At 56.0% G+C, this 18,626-nt stretch overlaps 1 protein-coding gene across 4 annotated transcripts; it reads left to right on the top strand.

Moving 5' to 3' along the window:
• The first annotated feature begins 3,936 nt into the window (after positions 1–3,936).
• LOC127466370 (skin secretory protein xP2-like) lies at positions 3,937–6,207 on the top strand. 4 transcript variants are annotated; one of them, XR_007902686.1, is made up of 2 exons: positions 3,937–4,360; positions 6,134–6,207. XR_007902686.1 is itself a non-coding variant. In XM_051777105.1 (2 exons), the coding sequence occupies exon 2, from the start codon at positions 4,223–4,225 to the stop codon at positions 5,159–5,161; it is 939 nt and encodes a 312-aa protein (XP_051633065.1). In that variant the 5' UTR covers positions 3,937–4,039; positions 4,181–4,222; the 3' UTR covers positions 5,162–5,624. The 4 variants fall into 4 exon arrangements, 3 of the variants coding, with proteins under 3 accessions (XP_051633065.1, XP_051633067.1, XP_051633066.1); XM_051777105.1 differs by lacking the exon at positions 6,134–6,207 and having other exon boundaries at positions 3,937–4,039; positions 4,181–5,624; XM_051777107.1 differs by lacking the exon at positions 6,134–6,207 and adding an exon at positions 4,613–5,624.
• The last annotated feature ends 12,419 nt before the right edge of the window (positions 6,208–18,626 follow it).

Genomic DNA, 18,626 nt, shown 5'->3' with positions numbered 1-18,626 from the left:
CCCCGCGCTGACAGGATTCAGCCCCAATCCCGCCGGAGCCTCCACGGGACCGCCCCGAGGAGCGGCTCGAGGCAGAGCCCCGGGGCCCCCTCCCCGGTGCCCCCTCCCCGGGCGGTGGGAGCAGCCCCCGGCTCCCCGCGGGGGCGGCGGGTCCCGGTGCCTCGCGCGGGCGGTGGCACATGGCGGGGCTGCCGCAGCTGTGCCCCCGCGCTCGCCTCGCCGCCGGGGCAGGAAGGAGGCGGTCACCGCCCGCCGGGGACGCGGCCGAGGCACCGACCGCACGCGGCTCCTGCCACCTGCGCCGGCACCGATAACGCCGCCGCTCTGCGCTGCCCGCGCCCTGCGGCTCTGTCCCGCTGCAGCTCGGGAGCCTCCGGAGCCGCAGCGTTAAGGAGACGTCCCAGTCTCATTGCTCCTGGGAAGAAAGCTCTGAAGATCTGCTCTGACGGGAAGTTCAAAAAACGTAGCTTCTCAGGATGAGGAAGATTTCTGTTTGCTGGAAAATCTGTTTCCAGCTGAGCTCAGAAAGTACACACCAGAGGTTCAGGGAAAAGGAGAAGACTGAAGCAATGACCCACCAGAAACCCATCAGAACTCACTGGCGCTACTTCCAAGGCTGCTGGCAAAGCCTGGAAAACCCTCAGAAGCCATACTGATTTGTCCTGGTTTGTCCCAGTCTCTTCCTGGACCTCAACTGCTTTTAGCACAGATGCTGCTGTCTCTGTGAGAATCCTGGAGGTTCCCTGGGCAGCTGATCCACTCTGTCCCGTGTCCTGCTCTCAGTTCCTGCCCAGCCAGAGCCAACTGTGCCAAGGGTACGAGCACTCCCAGCCTGGATAGGGAATGGGGGACTGCCTTGTGTGGAATTCACCTAGAAAGTCAAACGAGGGGATTGTTGGAGTATCTGGCTCCTTAAGGAACCTGCTGGGAGCAGAGAAGCACAGCCCCAAATCTCCAGCTGTGGGTGGAGTCGTGGAACGTAAACCAGCACAAATGGATCCCCCAAAATGAACGGTGGGAGAGCAGGACCAAATAAGGGTCACTGTCCCTGTGGAAAGGCCAAAGGAATTGGTTGGGACTTGGATTGTCCCCTGGGGAGATGCTGGTTGCTGGCATGGAGAGAATGCCCTCCCTCAGGCTGCCAAGATCTCTCAGTGCAGCGGCTTTGGCCGACAGGGCAGCACAAAGATTGTTCTCTGCGGGGGCCCAGGTTTGGGTTCCGGTCTCAGCTTTGCAGGTTTAGAGGAATTCTACCCACAGCCCGCAATTCCATGGGGAATTCCTGCTGGAACAGCCTCCCAGTGCCTCCTGGAGCCCGGCTATTCCCCTGCAGAGCTGCTGCTTTAAGGCCAGGTTTGCCAGGAAGCAGCCGCGGTTCCAGGTTTGCTGAGCGGGATCGGGACAAGGCCAGGTTGATATTCCATAGAATTTGCTGTTTATAACCCTCCTCCCCCGGCCCCGCTGGTGTCCCTGTGGGAGACAGCTCTGGTTGCCTGGAAATGACCTGAACAAACAGTTTTGCTGATGGATCTGGTCTCCCCCTGGCCGAGTTATGGTGCAGAAGCACCAACCCTGGCCCAGCTCTCAGTTCTGCAACTGCAAATCTTCGTATCCTGTAAAATTTGTTGAATTTAAGAATGTTTCCCTGTGTTGCAGTGTTTATGTATTTTATCTTTTTCCTTCTGTTTGGCAGGTGAAAGTTCATTAAACAGTGGATTTATCACTCTTCCTGCTTCCAGTGGGGAGTACTGGCTGCTCTGTTTAAACTGGTGACTGAAAAACTGAAAAAAAAAATTGAAATAATTTTGTTAAAATACACGGCAGTGCAGCCGTGCCCTATATATATATCTTTTGAGAGCTTTTGGGGCTAAAAAAGTTCTTTTGTATTCTGTATTCTGCAGTATGTATATATCTTGATTCAAAAGAATAATATAATATTGATTTGGTTTTAATTTGTTCATTTGAGTTGGTTAATTAAAGCAAGTCATTGATAAGGGAGTGTGCTTCCTTGCAGCTTTCAGCTGGGAAAACCTGGGATAACTTAGAGGGGTCAGAGGTGACATTTTTAGCTGAAAACCCCCCGCCACGGTTTTTATAGCCCGCGGCCCGCGCAGCCCCGCCCCCCGTGCCAGCCCAGCCAATCCCGGCCCCAGGCAGCGCCCGGCCCCGCCCTGCCCGCCCTCAAGAACGCCGCATGCCCCGCAGGGCCCCGCTCCCGGGGCCGCTCCCGCCCGCTCCCTCCTCCCTCTTCTCCCGGGAGAGCTCCCGGACGGGCCGTGTCCGCGGAGCTCCCACCGGGAGCTCCCCCGTGTCCGGGGCTGCGGCGGCGGCGGGAGCCGCGCTGAGGGAACGGGGGCGGGGCCGCGCTGAGGGAACGGGGGCGGGGCCGCGCCGAGGGGCGGGGCCGGGTTGAGCGGGCGGGGCGGGGCCGCAGGGCCGGGCGGGCTGGGATTGGGCGGCGGCGCTCGAGTGCTGATTGGGCAGCGCTGCCGGCCCGCGGTATAAAGGGCCGGCGGGGCGAGTGCGAGTCCCCTCCCAGCCCCAAGCCAACCTCGATCCTCCGGTGCCGGTCCTGATGCCGAGCTCCATCCCAGCCCCAAGCCAACCCCGATCCTCCGGTGCTAGTCCTGATGCCGAGCTCCATCCCAGCCTCGCTCTCCGGGGCCGTCCCCGCTCAGCGGCCCGGGCTCGGCGCAGCGCCGGGAGCAGCCCCCGGGCCGGGGCTCCGGCCCCGAGCGCCGATCGCTCCCGCCGCATCCCGGGACGAGTTTCCTCCCCAGCGGCGGGGCAGGCGCGGCTCTGCCGCTTTTGAGGGGCGCGGGCGGGGCGGGGCCGGGGCGGGGCCGGGGCGGGGCAGGGCCCGCACAGGTGCGAGGGGAGGGGCCCGTCCAGGTGCGCGGGGCGGGTCGGGGCGGGGGTTTTTAAGCGCCGGAACTCGGCCCCTCTCCCGTTTGCTCGGGCAGTGCGCGGAGGGGCAGCAGCGCCGCGAGGGCCTCGCTCTGCCGCGGCTCTTTTTCTTTGCTTTCCTTTTTCCCTTTTCTTTTACTTTTCTCTATTCTTTTACTTTGTCCCCGTTCCTTCGTCCCCTCCCTTCCTTCCCCGCTGCCCCCCACACCCTCCCCCCACACCCTCCCCCCATAACCCCCCGCTCCCTCTCCCCCCCCTAGGCCCACCCTCCCTCCCTCCCCAACCCGCTCGTTCCCTGCGTCCCCTCCCTGCCCCGCAGGGGCAGCCCGACCCCCCCAGCTCTCCTTCCTGTCCCTCCGTCCTCCGCCCTCCCTGGCCCCCCCAGCCGGCCTGGCCCCGCTCTTTCTCCGGCCTCTCCTGCACAGCCCGACCCTCCCGGCCTGCCCCTGCTCCCCCCTCCCTGCTCCGCTGCACAGCCCGACCCCCCCTGTCCCCCACTCCGTCCTTGCCCCCCCGCCCGTCCCGTCCGCCCCCCTGTCCCCCGGGCCGTGTCCCCGCAGCCGCGGGCTTGGGGGCGCCGGTTTTAATAAAGCCGCGAGGGCCGGAGCCGGCGCCCCCCCTGGATCCCCCTTTCCACGGGGCCGGTCCCGCTCGGCGGGTCCCCCCCTGCAGTTCACAAGCACCGCCCGACACCGCCGGGGCTCCGGCCCGTCCCGACATCACACGGGGGGCTCCGCGGGCGGGGGGCAAAGGTGCGGGTTCGCTCTCGGCAATGGGCGGCGCGGGTTGTGGAGATGTGCGGGTCTATTGCCGAGAGCGACCCCGGGGCTGGGGGGGCCGGGGGGGACTTGGGGAGGGGCCGGGGCAGGGAAGAATGAGGGCAGCCCTTTCCTCGTTCCTCCCGTGCTCCGGGCCCCCGAGCAGAGCTGCCTCTCTGTCCCCGTGTCCCTGTGTCTGTCCACAGGCGGCCCCAGGAGCTGGCACCCATCGGTTTTTAAAAATCCCAATCTTTATTTGCAGACAGGGAGAGTCCTGCCTGGAAGGGAAACGGCTACAGAAGAGGAAACCAAGAAATGCCCCAACCGGACGCTGCCGCGCGAGTCAAAGGAGGGAAGGACCACAGGGAAATCGAGTCAGGAAATGCGCTTTTATTCAATCTCTGCAGCTCTCCCTCCTCTGCACGAGCCCTTCGCAGCCCCGGGCTGGAGGGAGCGCGGCCGGCTGGGCTGTGCCCGGCTGGGGACGGGCACCAATTCATCACTGCCCTGCTCAGGGAGGTTTTCCGGCCCCGTCCGGGATTCACCCAAAGGCTGCAATGGTGCTCATGCGACGTCCGAGCTCATTTCCAGGGATAAAGGAGCCAACCCAGTCCGGAGGGATCCCTCGCTCCGAGGCAAAGGCGTTGCTCGAGTGTCGCCGCCTGGTCCCGCCTGCGGGGGGGCGTCTCCTCCAGGTGAGCCTTCGGAACCCAAAATGCCGGGGGGGGCTCAGGTCGGGTCCGCTTTTCGGGTCCGGAGCTGGACGGAGCCCTCGGCGGCTCCTGCTTCCCGCCTGGAACGTTCTCGGGGCTCGCTGGGCAGGGAACGCGGGCCGGGAGGAGGCCGGAGCGACAGACAGACAGACAGAGAGCGAGCCAGCCCTGCTTGGGCTTCCTATTGCCAGGGGATGGAGGAGCTGTGCCCTGCCCTGCCCTTCCTATTGCCAGGGGATGGAGGAGCTGTGCCCTGGAGCTGTGCCCTGCACTGCCCTGCCGGGGCTCCCCGCACTCCGGAGCTCAGGCAATCCCACCCGCAGCCGCAGGACTCCCAGCACAGCCCGTGGCAGCCGGGATGGAGCAGCTCCGGGCCAGAGCTTCCATCGGCAACCAGATGGATTTGTCTCGCGAGCAGGGCTCGTCTGCCAAACGCACATCCCAGGGGTGGGAACCGGCCACAGGCACTGCGGTGGGCACGGACAAAGGGCAGCCCGCGGCTCCTCAGCCGGGGCTGCTCTGGACGGGCCCCCTGAGATGCCTCACCCTGGACACGCCCCAGCGCCAGCCCAGAAGGACCCAGAGAATCCAGCCGGCCCTCGGCAGTGTCGGCACGGCGGGGCTGCAGAGCAGCGCGGGCAGCCGTTCCCAGGGCCCACCTCCCAGAGCTCCCCCGCGCCCCCCGCGTGTGTCCCGCCCGCCCCAAATCCCTGCCCTTCCAGCCGGAGGCCAGCAGCCAGCAGCAGCCTTAAAGCCAGGGCCATGTGCCCTCAGCGGCACTAAATCCCGAGCCAGAGCCCTCGGAGATGCCTGAAAAGAAAAGGAGATGCTCGGAGAAAGTTGGGCTTGGAGGCAATTGGCAGTTTTTCGGGGACCCAACCGCAACCGCAGAACCCGTGGACAGCTGGAACAGGTGGGGCAGAGCCGAGGTGCCCTGAAGGCAGGGATGTGCATCCCTTTCCTCGGGGAAAAGAACTCGCCGGGGCCGCTGCCGAGGCTCCGAAGGGACAGCGGCTTCCCGGCCGGAGAGACGTCCTCGCCCGTGCTCAGGGGCTGCCTCGCCCCGGGCCGGGAGCGCGTCCGGCCCCCGCCTTCTCCTGGGCCGACACATCCCCTGGAGCCCGGCCCGGGGCGGAGAATCGGCCCAGTTCCAGGGAACTCGCTCAAGTCCCCCCAGGGACACCAGCGGGGCCGGGGCAGGAGGGTTAAAAACAGCAAAGTCTGTGGAATATCAACCTGGCCTTGTCCCGATCCCGCTCAGCAAACCTGGAACCGCGGCTGCTTCCTGGCAAACCTGGCCTTAAAGCAGCAGCTCTGCAGGGGAATAGCCGGGCTCCAGGAGGCACTGGGAGGCTGTTCCAGCAGGAATTCCCCATGGAATTGCGGGCTGTGGGTAGAATTCCTCTAAACCTGCAAAGCTGAGACCGGAACCCAAACCTGGGCCCCTGCAGAGAACAATCTTTGTGCTGCCCTGTCGACCAAAGCCGCTGCACTGAGAGATCTTGGCAGCCTGAGGGAGGGCATTCTCTCCATGCCAGCAACCAGCATCTCCCCAGGGGACAATCCAAGTCCCAACCCATTCTTTTTGCCTTTCCACAGGAACAGTGACCCTTATTTGGTCCTTATTTCCAGGCTGGGAGCTACAAGGAGGCTGTAAATTCAAAGGCAGAAAGAGAACACCTGTCAGCAAAAGGCAGAAAGAAGGGGACAGGTTTTAAAAAACATTTCTGCAATCTAATGAATAACTGTTTCCAGTTTCCCAGTGAGAAGAATGTGAACTCACAGCCACCAAGGCCTGACAGTCCCCTGCAGCCAGAGCTCAGCACACACCCAGAGAGGTAATTCCAGCATCTAAAAGAAAAAAAAGAAGAAAAAAGTGATTTATTTTGTTTCAAAGTTATTTTAAGTCATTCAAAGCAAAGCAAGCCTTGCTTTGGTTTCAGTTGGGTGAACAGTGAGCACTGGGCACAGGGCACATCATTAATGCCCAGGGGATGGTGCTTTGTGGGGGAAGAGCAGCTGATGGAGTTGCCCAGTCCAATTCCTGCCCAAGGCCTGATGGCCCAGGACAAACCCTCTGGCAGGCAGTGGTTTTGTTCCCTCTCATGGTCTGTGCCCAGTGTGTCCCTGTGGGCAGTGCCAGGCTGGGGACAGGCACACAGAGCTGGCAGCACTCTCTGCTCCAAAGACACTTCTGGGCTCCTTGGCAAATTGCCTCTGACACTTGGTTTTCTCCAGGAGAAATTAAGGAATTGCTCATGGCAGTTTGGAGATTAAGTTTTCCCAAAGGGAAGGAAAGAACAAATATTCCCATAAGAGCCCTCGGGATCTGCTGGGCTGAATTGGGAAGGGCACATTTTCTGCAGAGCAAATACAGGACAACCTCGAACACAAAGCCCAGACTGTCAAGTGGGGCGTGAAAGCACCACTGGGACAAACCTCCACTCTCCTGATTCTTTTCAGGGGCTGCTCCAACCCAACTCTGAAGCTGCCAAGCCCAAACTGTCCCCAGCGCTCTGGAACAACAGGATCTTCCCAGGGATGATGTACTGGAAACACAGCCCTCATTCTCACCCTCCACACGCTCCCAGGCTCACCCCAAATTCAGGACAAGGGGCCAAAGGCCACTCGGGCCGGGGCTCTCTCTGTCTCTGCGGGCTCAGGGACTGCAGCCACCAGGGCCCTCCAGCACAGACAGCCTGGACCCAGAGCAGATCCCTGGGGATTAGCAGCGTCCTGGGCATCCCTGGAGACAGAAACCATCAGCCTCTGGGATAGCACTTCATTGCCAGCACACACAGCCTGCCACATTTAGGGGGGCAGCTCTCGGACCACAAAGCCCAGTCTGACCCAGTTCTCCTGGGCACCAACACGGACTCCACCAATGTAATCCCATCCCTCTGCTCCAATAAACCCAGGGCAGGCAGGTCTCTCCAGCCCAGGGAGAGCAGGAAGGAGAACTGCAGGAACACAGGCAGGCACAGGCAGCTCTTGGCACTGATTCCCTGCAGACCTCTCTGCACTTGGGGCTCTTGGCACTTCAGTTCTAAGGAATGGGGGGGCAGCAGCCCAGGAATGCCCCTCAAAAACAGGGGCCTGGGCAGCTGGAGATTAGAGGAGGGGAGTTGTGAGGGGAGACACGGAGAGAGAACAGGAACGGGGGTTGTTTGGGAACAGGCTGTGTGTCCAGCAGGGAGGGGAACTGGAAACACGGGAGGCTGGAGGAAGGCAGGGGGTGAGCACTGGCCTGCCTTGGATGGATCCTTTTTCCCTTGGCTCAGGGGCCTCAGCTCCACCTCTCTGAGAGCAGCAGGGAACTGCTGCAGGGGAAGAGTTCAGTTAGGCACAAGCCAGTGATGCAGCCACGGGGGCAGGGGAAGAGGGGAGAGGAACTGACACCAAAATGACACAATCACCACTGAAAGGGACTTTATTGAGCTGCAACACAAACACCTTCACAGCAGGCCAGGGCAGGAGGTGCCCCCAGGACCACCAGCACAGCAGCTGGGCTTGCAGGAACACCCTCTTCTCAAGGGATGGAGCCAGGGGCTGACAGCTGGGATCGATCCTGGGGGGCTGGAGAGCACTCAGGCATCAGGGCCAAGTCCTGCCCCCTCACTGCAGACAGTTCAGCCACAGCAGCAGTGGGATTTTCTGCCTCTCCCTCCACTATTATTTGGGACCCGACAGCTCAATGCTGTGGAATTTTAGCTCCATAAATGTTTTACACAGTTGAGCTTTCTGAGAACTGGGGCACTTGTCATTATTCCTGATGCCTCCAGGGCTGCAGTTCCAGGATCCTTTGGGCACGAGGAACCTCCCAGACTACTCCAAACCTTCACAGGACACTTGCTCTTCTTGTCACAGCTGGACCAGCTCAGTGTCCCTGCACAAAGAGAAGACAATGATCCTTTCTGAAATCAGAATCTCCCCCCCTTTGCTTTCCCATTCCAGGTTTGGTTCCCTACGCAACTGAGGCCCTTCCAGGCCTTGCCAAGGGGCAGCCAAGGAATCCAACCCAAGAACCTGCCAGGGAGCAACATCTGTGCCACAGCAACATCATTCCAGGCCTCTCCCTGCCAACCCTCCACTTCTCCCAACAGCTCCAGTGGCACCACAACTTGCCCTGAAGGCACAAAGGCTCCTTTTGGGAGCACCACGAGTCATCTGATCTGTAGCACTGGAATTCCATCTCCTGGGCAAGATGGGAGAAGCAGGAAAGAAAACCAGGACCTTACAGGTCAATTGGGGGCACCTCTTCATCCAACAGCAGCTCCAAAAAAGGAGCTCACCAAAGACACAGGAAAAAAAGGAGCCACACTCCTTCTGTTGTGTTAAGGACTGAGGAAGTTGGACCTGTGTCTGACCAGGACATGTGCAAACCAAATGCTGGGGACTGGAACACACACCTTGCACTCCTGCAGCTCTTACCATTACAGTGCAGAGAAAACAGCCAATTGGACCATCACTGTTCATTTCTTAATCCCAATCCCACACTTCTTTGGCACTTGGAGCACCACTTTTATCACTCAATTACAGTCCATTAGAGAGCTCCCTGTCTAGCAGGGACAGGGACCCCTGGGATACTCTCAGCAATGCCTGAATCCATGGCAGGGACCTTGCTTTGAGCTCCCCAGGGCCGGGCACCCCGAGGATCTCCCCGAATAATCCTTTCGGTGCGCGCTGGAGTCCTCGGGGTGCCCCAACCCGGGGGGCACCAACAGCACTGTCCCTCCAGGGGCCCAATTTGGTCCCAAAATGCAGGGGGATCTTGCCTGTGTCCCAGACTGGTCCGGGGATCTGAGGCCCTTCCCGAGAAAATCTCGGTGCCGGCGTGAAGGGCCAGAGATCCCTTGGAGCCACGGGAGAGCAGGCACAGAGTCTCTCCTGGGGGCCAATTCTGCTGCCTGAAATCAGCTCTTCAAAGAAGCCTCTAAGACTTAGCTGGTGAGTTTTACAAGCCAGGCATTCCTTGCTTACAACACCCTGCCATGATCCCAGCCTGCTGAGTGTCCTGGTAATCCGCTCCCAAAGGGCACACAGAGGTGTCTCCACTGCAGCTGATGGGAAGGGGTCAGCATTACAGGAGGGCTCATTTTCCCTCCCTGCATTCCTATTCTACATTCAGGACATTTCCCAACACCTGTTACCATACACACAAACCCTTATAAGGTCTCCGAGGGGCTCCATCGGGGGTCTCAGGCGGTCACCTGGGCCTGGAGCCCCCAAAGTTCTTGAAGTTGGCAATTTCAAGTCAATTCACCCGGTTGTAGAGTAACTCGGTGCTGTTTGGCTGCTGCTTCAGTTCCCTCCTTCATTGTTTCTTTAGAAAAGCAGCAAATTGCTTCTTGACAGAAAAGGAGCAAAAAGCATTAATTCAGCACCAAGAAACTAAGTGGGACTAGTCTTTGCCTCATAACCCTGCACGGGGAAAGGCTTTGGGATTCCGAGGCAAACCCTGAGACACCCAGAGAGCAACAGCCCCGCAGCCCTGCCACGGCTCCCCCCGGGGGCACCCGGCAGGTAACGGGCTCACCCGGCCCCCGCTGCCCAGCACAAGGCGCCCCTAAACGCCCCCGGCTCCCCCGGTGCTCAAACCCCGCGGCCAAGGCGCTCTCCCCTCCGCAGCCCGGGCAGCAGCGGGGCCGCACCCTCAGCCCTCACACACAACCGCCCGCACCCGCCCCGCCGGCCCTTTATACCGCGGGCCGGCAGCGCTGCCCAATCAGCACTCGAGCGCCTCCGCCCAATCCCAGCCCGCCTGGCCCTGCGGCCCCGCCCCGCCCGCTCAGCCCGGCCCCGCCCCTCGGCGCGGCCCCGCCCCCGTTCCCTCAGGCGGCTCCGTGCCGGGGCAGCCCCTGCTCGGTTTAACCCCGCTCGGTTTAGCCCCTGCTCGGTTTATCTCCGCTCCGTGCCCGGGCCGCCCCCACCGCGGCCCCGCCGCCCCCTCGGGGCTTTCCCCGTGCCCCGCTCCCCGGTGCAGCCCAGCCCGGGGGCCTCCGGCACGTCGCCGCTCCTCCCCGGGCTCACCGCGACCCCCTCCCGGGGCTGCCCCCGCGCCGCTCCCGGCGGTTCCTGCCGCTCGCGCTCCCGCTCCCATTCCCGGTGCCGCTCCCGCTCCCGGCGGGTTCCCGGCAGACGGCAGCACTGAGCGCAAAGATCCACCGCGACCGCGCGGCTCTGGGGGCACCGCGGGTGAATCAATGAGCCCCCGTTGAAATCCCGGCCCGGATCCCAGATTTGGGGAGTCACAGCGAGGGGAGAGAGGAAAAAACATCTGAATACACAGGGCTGTTCCTAGTTCCTTCGTCCAGGTCACCTTTTACGTTTTCAAGCCCTTTATATTGTTTTCTTTATACGCGCAAGCGGTAGATTTGTGTTTTCAAACCCTACAGATCCGTATTGAGATTTATTATAGTCTAAAATCTGTAATACAGCAGATGGGAGGGTTTATTTTAAATCATTTTTATAACAATAAATATAACGATGAGAAAGTTCATAGTTTGCAGTATTTTACACGCACACAGACACCCCCTCATGAATTTTCAGGCGTTTGGGGGCTGTCATCTCCCTTTTTGGGTGGGCCCCGCATGATCCCTCTCATCCCACCCCACCATGGCTCTCCCAGTGACACTGGGGTGCCCCTAATGACACCATCACCCCCCAGATTCCCCCACCCCCAAAAGAAGGCACAAAACTAGTCCAGCTGCCCTGACCAGCAGCTCGATGCTTCCAGAAAACCCTTTACACGAGGACGTGCCACCCAAAAAAAGGAGGGGAAAAATCAAGGGAGGGCAGGGCAGCCCCCAAAGGGTTGGAGTCCCTCCAGCTCCCATCCAGCTGCCCCACGGTCCAAAGAATGTCCCCGGGGATGGGGCCTCATCTCCCGCTCCGGCTCCAGCAGTGCCAGGAGATGTCTCCTCCCTTCCCGGGGTGCTGCTGCAGGGATATTCCCCGGGAGGCTGCAGGACAGGCTGCACCGGGATGGCAGTCTGGGCTCCCAGACCCGCCCGGCAGCTCCGGCCCTGGAGCTGCTGCTGCTGCACCTCCCGCTCGGCCCGGGGGGCTGAGAGAGGGGGAACTCACAGAGGGAACTGGAAAAACCACCCCAAATCTCGGGAACCCTCTTTCTGCCAAAATCTTGTGCTTGTGTTTCCATACCTCCGGGAAAAACACTCCCACTGGAGGGGTCCTGGACTTTCCTTTGGCATTCCCTGGACTGGCACAGCTCTAACTGACGCCATTAAATTCTCCATCTCCCAAATCCAGGTCCTCCTTTGCCATGGAGTTTTTGCCTGTCCCGCAGTCTAGATGGACCTTTGGCAGCTGCACTGCCCAAGAGCTGCCGTGGGACTGCTGGGAAACTTCCCACCACCAGGAGGGAGGCAGAAACAAGCTAATTCAGGGCAGCACCTTAAAATATTGGGAGAAAAAACCCCATAACATTCCACGGCCTCTCCTTGTAAACAAACATCAAACTCCTTAAATACACTTTAAGCTTAAGGACTGCAAGTCAGTTGGTAAATTACACAATGTTAACTTTGTTTTACAAGTTTCAGGGTTAAGGACAGTAACGAAGCAATGACCCATCAGAAACACATCAGGACTCACTGGCACTACTTCAAGGCTGCTGGGAAATCCTGGAAAACTCTCAGAAGCCATGCTGATTTTTCCTGATTCGTCACAGCCTCTTCCTGGACCTCGACTGCTTTTAGCACAGGTGCTGCTGTCTCGGTAAGGTCTTGGAATATCGAGCTGTGAGAGAGTTTAAGAACTTACCGACTGAAAAAGCATAAAGATTTATCGTGGACATCTGAACTCCCACAAACAGCTCCTCTCCCCTTTCAGTACAAAATTATTTCCGTGGTATCATTTAACAGGAAGCGAATGAGAACTCAAGAACGGTGTGCTCTCCAGAACAGACTGAAGAAGCTTTGCATAGGATGCAGAACACACCTTACTTGGTTTTCACTATTTGTGTTAAAATATGTCGTAGAAAATCTCCAGCCTCCTGCTGGAATGGAAAACATCCTCAATGGAAACTTGGAAGTGGACCCGAGAGCTGAGTCCAGGCTATGGCCCTGAGGTCATGGCCCCTATGGCCAGGAGGCAAGTCCAGACACATCCAGTGAAGGAAATCACCTTCTTCTCCACTCAGAAACCCAGGAGGATTTGAGGGATGATGGTAGAGGGGTAGCAGATGTCCAGGAGTGACAAGTGGGCTCAGGAAGAAGTACGTGGGGGTGTGGAGGTGCAGATCGATCCGGATTCATGTCATTCCTCCCAGAATTCCTTTGAGATGGCAAGGAATAAGACAAAACACATCACCTGCAGGTCTGTTTGGGTTGTGAAGCCCAGGAGAATATACTGGGATGCAAATGTCTCATTGTCTCCAACCACGCTGAATATTTCATATATCCAGTTCAGCTACCTTGTGTCTTTCAAACTGAAAAATTTAATAGGCTTAAATCCATCAATAATATTAAGAACATCAATTTTTGGCAATTGGTTATAAAAATTTCAGTCAATAAAAGGTAAATTCTCTTCGAAAGAGGAAAACCACAAGTTCCTGACACCGGTATCCCTGTTCAGCCAACATATTTGGAAGCAGGTTGATATTTAAGATATTAAGAGGGGAAATACCATACCAGAATAAATCATAAATAAATTGCAAGGCTTCCTCCTAGTTCCCCTCCAACCATTCATACATGGAAGTCCATGATTTTCTCCATAATTGCTGGAAAAATGAAATTATTCCTCGTCTTTCGACTGCTCCCAGTCCAGTCTGACCACTTGAAGAATAAATACCTGTTCCCCATGTCCCAGGAAGATCTTTTCTGTGAGAAAGCACTGCAAAACGTGACTTTGCATAGTGCATTTTTTCCTGGTGTAGGAATAAGAGCTGGGATTTGTCTCGTCTCACTTTGCTTCAGATGCGATGCTTCATTTGGAGATAAAAGATAAATTCAGGCTCCCTCTGGCCGCTCTCCAGGGAGAGATCAGCAGCTCCTGAAATCCCACTCTATGACAGATAGAATAAATAAACATTGATTTTTCTCCTGGACAACATTAATCATGGCTTGACAGAGTTACACCAGAGAGTAAACCAAGAGTAGGCACTGCTGGCTCCTGCCAGACGGATCCAAACCTAAAAATCATCATTATTGGATCAGCTTTGGCCCGAAGGGCTGAGCTTCATCCCCAGAACCCGACGTCCCGTTTCAGGTGTCCCAGGAGAGACGTGTCTGGTCTCCTGGTGTTGTTAACGAGGATTTAGAGCTTCTTTTCATCACCCACGTGGAGATCCTGGGGGTGAAGTGGTGGCTGGGACGCCGGCACGGCACCAGAGGTGTCACAAATAATGAAAAATCGAGCGGTTTTGGGGCTGAGTCCTCCCCCGGGGGCAGCATCCACCCGCCTGGATGCGGCATCTGCCGCCACTGTGGGAGAACCGACCTCGATTTCTTGATTAGCTGAAGTTCAGCCTCGCTTTTTCTCGCTCAACAGAACAAACTTCGCTTCTGTGTGAAGAGTCTGAGACGTAGAAGGGAAATAAATTCAATTAAAAAGTATGGATTAGTTTTTTTTTTTCCCTGCTGAGAGGCGGGTGGTTGGTCCACACTCTGCTGAATAACTAAAGGAATGTTCATCCTTGTCCTCCTGGGGTGAGGATCTCCACTGTGGCACCTGTTTTCCTACTCAGATTCCGTGAGATCTTTGGGAAAGGCAGTAGGAGGACCTTTCAGTGAGCCACCTGAGGACTGACCAAGATCATCCCATCCAACCTGGCCTTGGGCACTTCCAAGGGATGGGGCAGCCACAGCTTCTCTGGGCAAAACCTGTGCCAGGGCCTCATCCAATTTTCTCCCAGTATCAGTGTGGAAAGCAGAAATTATTTACCCCTCATGAAGAGCATCAATACTTGAGCAAAAAAACCTGCTGTTTATAATCTTCATTCGTGGAAAGACCAAGGGGTTTGTCACTGCCTGCCCCTGCAGGAGGAAATTTTCCTCGTGACAAATGGCTTTGGAAGCAGCTCCTTAAGGCAGAGACCTGCACTGATAAATAAACACAGTTAGTTAAATAAACTCACTGATTTTCAGGAAGCTAAATAGAAGCAGGAGGATTTATTTCCTACTTCTTTATTTTTATATATATATATATATATATATGTGTGTGTGTGTATGTATGTATGTATATACATATATAAACAAAAATTTTATACAATTTTATATATACAAATTTTATAGGAAAATAATTTAATATATTATTTTTATACATATAAAGAAAATAGATATATAATTCTTGTATATATATATAATTAATATATATAAGAATTTTTTCTAAAAATATATGTAATTATGTACATGCACATTTGTCTCTTGGAATATATAACTGATCTCTTGGCATCACAGGGAATTAAAAAGAACTGATGTAAGAAACTGAGATTCAGGGACTGGGAGAGAGACCAGGATTTGTAGAAGTGTTACAACTGCTAATTGGGATGAAAGAAAAACTCTTCAGGATTTCCCCTGCTGCAAATTATTTTTACATTTCTCTGGTGATAATTATCAAGTGAATTTAAGTCCTTCAGGCTCGAACTGACTCTTCAACCTGTGCCTGGAGTTTGTCTGCTCTGAGTAAGTCCCACATGCCTCAAGTGGCTGTGTCACCCTGCCAGCCTTTCACCACCAGGCAGCAAGAGGAGAAATCCCTGCCATTTTTCGAAACAAAAACGCTTGAAATAAATCAGATGAGTCAAAGCCCCCAGACATATCATTGTCTCCATAAGGGGAACCTGTGGTGACTTATTTAAAGCCTACAAGGAGAGAGGATGAGTCCTGGGCTGAGATGACTCCGCTCCTGAAACCTGGAAGCAGGAATTATGAGTAAAGTGCAGCTGGGATGGAAAATCAGCCTCGCCTGGATGGGGGGAGACAAGAAGGAGGTGGGTTGGTGGGGGAGTTCTGGAGCCATCAAACGAACCAGGTGCATCTGAATACAGCATATGGAATCCTGGAATTGTTTGGGTTGGAAGGGACCTTATGGATCATCCAGTTCCTGGATGGGCAGGGACACCTTCCCCTAGCCCAGGTTGCTCCAAGCCCTGTCCAGCCTGGCCTTGGGCACGTCCAGGGATGGGGCAGCCACAGCTTCTCTGGGCAACCTGTGCCAGGGCCAGAGAAGTTTGGGGTGCCCCATCCCTGGAATTGTTGACACTGTGTGTGGGAGGGGTATGTTCCTATGTGGAGGCAAAAAATTACAATAACATCATGCCTTCGTTTGCCACATTAATTAGTGCTGCATTGAACTGGCAACAGACCTGTTGAAAAGTGATTTCCAATCAGTTTGGATCAATTAAAACAAGACCAGCATTTCTGATTGCAATTTCATCCATGTGCAGCTTCAAGGAAAAACCATCTCCTTCTAATCCAATTTATACTTGCATTGTGCAAGTATTTATACTTCCTAGTGCCTCCCGGGTGTGCTGATATTGGGAATATTCATCCAAAATCTGAGCTAGAAATTAAGACTCAGATGTACTGCAGTGTGTGTTTTGCCTTCAGGAAGGACCTTAATGACTTGGAGGTATTTTTTTATATCCCATAAAAACCTTCACGAAGAGGCTCCTGCTTCTGCAGGAACTTGGGAAGGATGACTTTCCCCATCCAGTGAAAAATTGTCTCAAAACCAATTAAAATTTCACCCTCTCTGGATAATGACAGCTCAAGCCAAGGTACTCACAGGTCCTTGAGCTGGAGTCCACAGGCTCCATCTTTTGGTCTTCCCACACCAGGAAGTTTTCCCTGTTCCACCCTCTAACGTGGCCGGAAGATTTAAGTTTTACACCATCCCCACGGGACCAATTACCAAAGGGTCTCTGAGGCACCTGAAAACAGAATGAGCCTTCCCCAAGGGCCCTGGGATCCATCCCGAGGTTTCTCTGGGATTTTAGGGAAGGCACATCAGAACTGATACCTGCAGAGCCTGAGCGATGCTGCTCACGTGCACGTGATTGGGAGGAGTGCAACACAAAATCAAGGATTTTTGCTGAAGACTTGAATTTGAAAGATTTTTTTTTTTAATTCTTCTCTAATTCTATATTATCATTTAATTATATAATTGTATTTTTGTATAATATATATTTTATTTATTACATGTGGGAGGGGAAAAAAACTAACTCTAAGTAATGGACATACTTAAGGAAATTATTGCTTCATCTTTGCAATTATCAGTTTTCTTTTGTACTTTTGTACTTTTCCCTAGAGTAGATCCTAGATCCTGGAATGGTTTGGGTTAGGAGGGAGCTTAAAGTTCATCTTGTTCCACATCCTTGCCATGGGCAAGGACACCTTCCACTAGCCCAGGTTGCTCCAAGCTCCATCCACATGTGGCCTTGAACACTTCCAGGGTACAACTTCACCTGCTGAAATTTTCTTCCTCTTTTCTTGTTCAGGGTTTAAAAAAAAAAAAAAAAGGAAATAATTAAAAATTAATAGGTAAAATAAATAAAGATCTGACTCTGACCCAAAAGTATGTTGAGAAACGTCTGGTTGACAAATGAGTGTTACTCCTTCCTCCCCTCTCACTTCCCTTTTCCCACTAGCTGTGCTGACTGGTTGCTGCTCCTTGCGAGACAACCTTTTTGCTCGGGTCGATTCCCCTTCTCACCCTCCCAAAGCAGCTTTTACTTCCTCATTCCACCTGTGAGTCAGAAGTTCATTGCAAAAAGTCATTTGACCAGCTCTTCTCCGGCTGCTGGTGGGTGTCCTTGCACCCAGGATGCATTGATGGCTCACCTCCACCTTGGTGGCCTCCACAGCTGCTCTCCAGCCTGCCCTGGTGTCTGGGGCAAGGTTTTCTGGTTTCCACCTGCCCATTTTGGACCAAAAAAAGCTCATTTTGAAAAGCCATGTTGCGTATCGTGCGCTTCAGCACGGGTTCGGGAGATCCACCTGCGGTCGTCTACGCTGACCAGAGAATCCTGGAACGGCTTGGGTTGGACGGGACCTTAAAGCTCATCCAGTTCCACCCAGGAAATCCAGGAGCTGCGGATGAGGAGCCCTGCCAGGTCTGCTCCTGCCTGGGGCTGAGCCCCCTCCATCTCCCTCCCCGCTGTCAGCTCTGCCTCTCGCACCTCCTCATCTCCCCGCTCGATACGGGCCCCGCGGCCACGGCCCGGCTGACAGCGGGAGATGGATGGGGCCGAGCCGGCTCCGTGGGGCGGGGGACACGTGTGCGGTTGTGACGGATGGAGGGGGGCCTGGGGAGACGATTCCTCCCTGGTTTTGCATCAGCCCTGCTTCCAAAATCCGGTGCTGCCCACGCCGCCCCCTTGACCCCACCCCACAGCGTACGGGGGACACAGGGTTCCCCCCGTGTTAAGATGGGCACGGGAAGGATTTAAGTGCTGACCCCAAGGCAGAAGGGAAGACTGAGACCCAGCTTGGAGATATGCAAAGCAGGGAAGGATTTCAGTCCAGTGCCACCATCACTGGGGCACCAATGGGGAGAAAAAAACCGCCAGCATCCCCATGAGGACATCTCCTTCTCATCCAGATCCTTCCCCGGAGCTTCAGCATCCCTCATCCCACTGGAATACACTCTGTGGTGTGCAGTGAGAGAGTTCATAGGGGACTGGGGGGCTCTGGACTAGCCCCCTGCTTTCCCACCATAGCCCCCTGCCCTGGTGTCTGTCACCTCCCTGCAAATATCCCTCAGCCCCACGGCACCGGCTCGTCCCCATCCATCTCCCACTGCCAGGCCAGTGCTGAACACGGTGATGGGGGGCACGGGGGTCCCAGGCACCAGGCCAGAGACAGAACCTACACTGGGATGGGTTTAGGGGAGGGGGCAGCCTGGTCCTCCCCCCCACCCCACAGAGGCTTTGCCAGAACAGCCAATGCCTCAACACCTCACTGTGATTTTTAATATCAGGTGGCGACGGTAGCACACAGAGAGGGGTTTTGCCCAGAGGAGGGGGTCGGAGCAGCCCCCATCTCCCCTGCTCAGATCTGTGATAGAAAGGGGACATGGAGACCCCAAAACAGATGTCTCTCTGCAGCTCAGGGTGCCCCAAGCCCCGGCTGGGGACGAGTGGTGGTCCCAGTGGTGCCAGCGCTCACCTCCTATCCGTCATCATCGCGTCAAGGCAGGGCAGGGAAGGGGGCTGTGCTCCAGCCTCTGAGGACCACCTCAGCTCCAGCCCCCGCCTCTCCACCCCGGAGCTGGGGCATAAAACCCCTGG

This window comes from Manacus candei, unplaced genomic scaffold (genome assembly GCF_025592945.1).
Source record: "Manacus candei isolate 608988 ecotype Guabito, Panama unplaced genomic scaffold, ASM2559294v1 h1tg000009l, whole genome shotgun sequence".
Lineage (NCBI taxonomy): Eukaryota > Metazoa > Chordata > Aves > Passeriformes > Pipridae > Manacus > Manacus candei.
This window is presented reverse-complemented; position numbering and strand designations above follow the sequence as displayed.

Bases quoted from the DNA above. Each gene is read 5' to 3' on its own strand.
- LOC127466370 (XM_051777105.1), top strand. From the start codon at position 4,223: ATGGTGCTCATGCGACGTCCGAGCTCATTTCCAGGGATAAAGGAGCCA.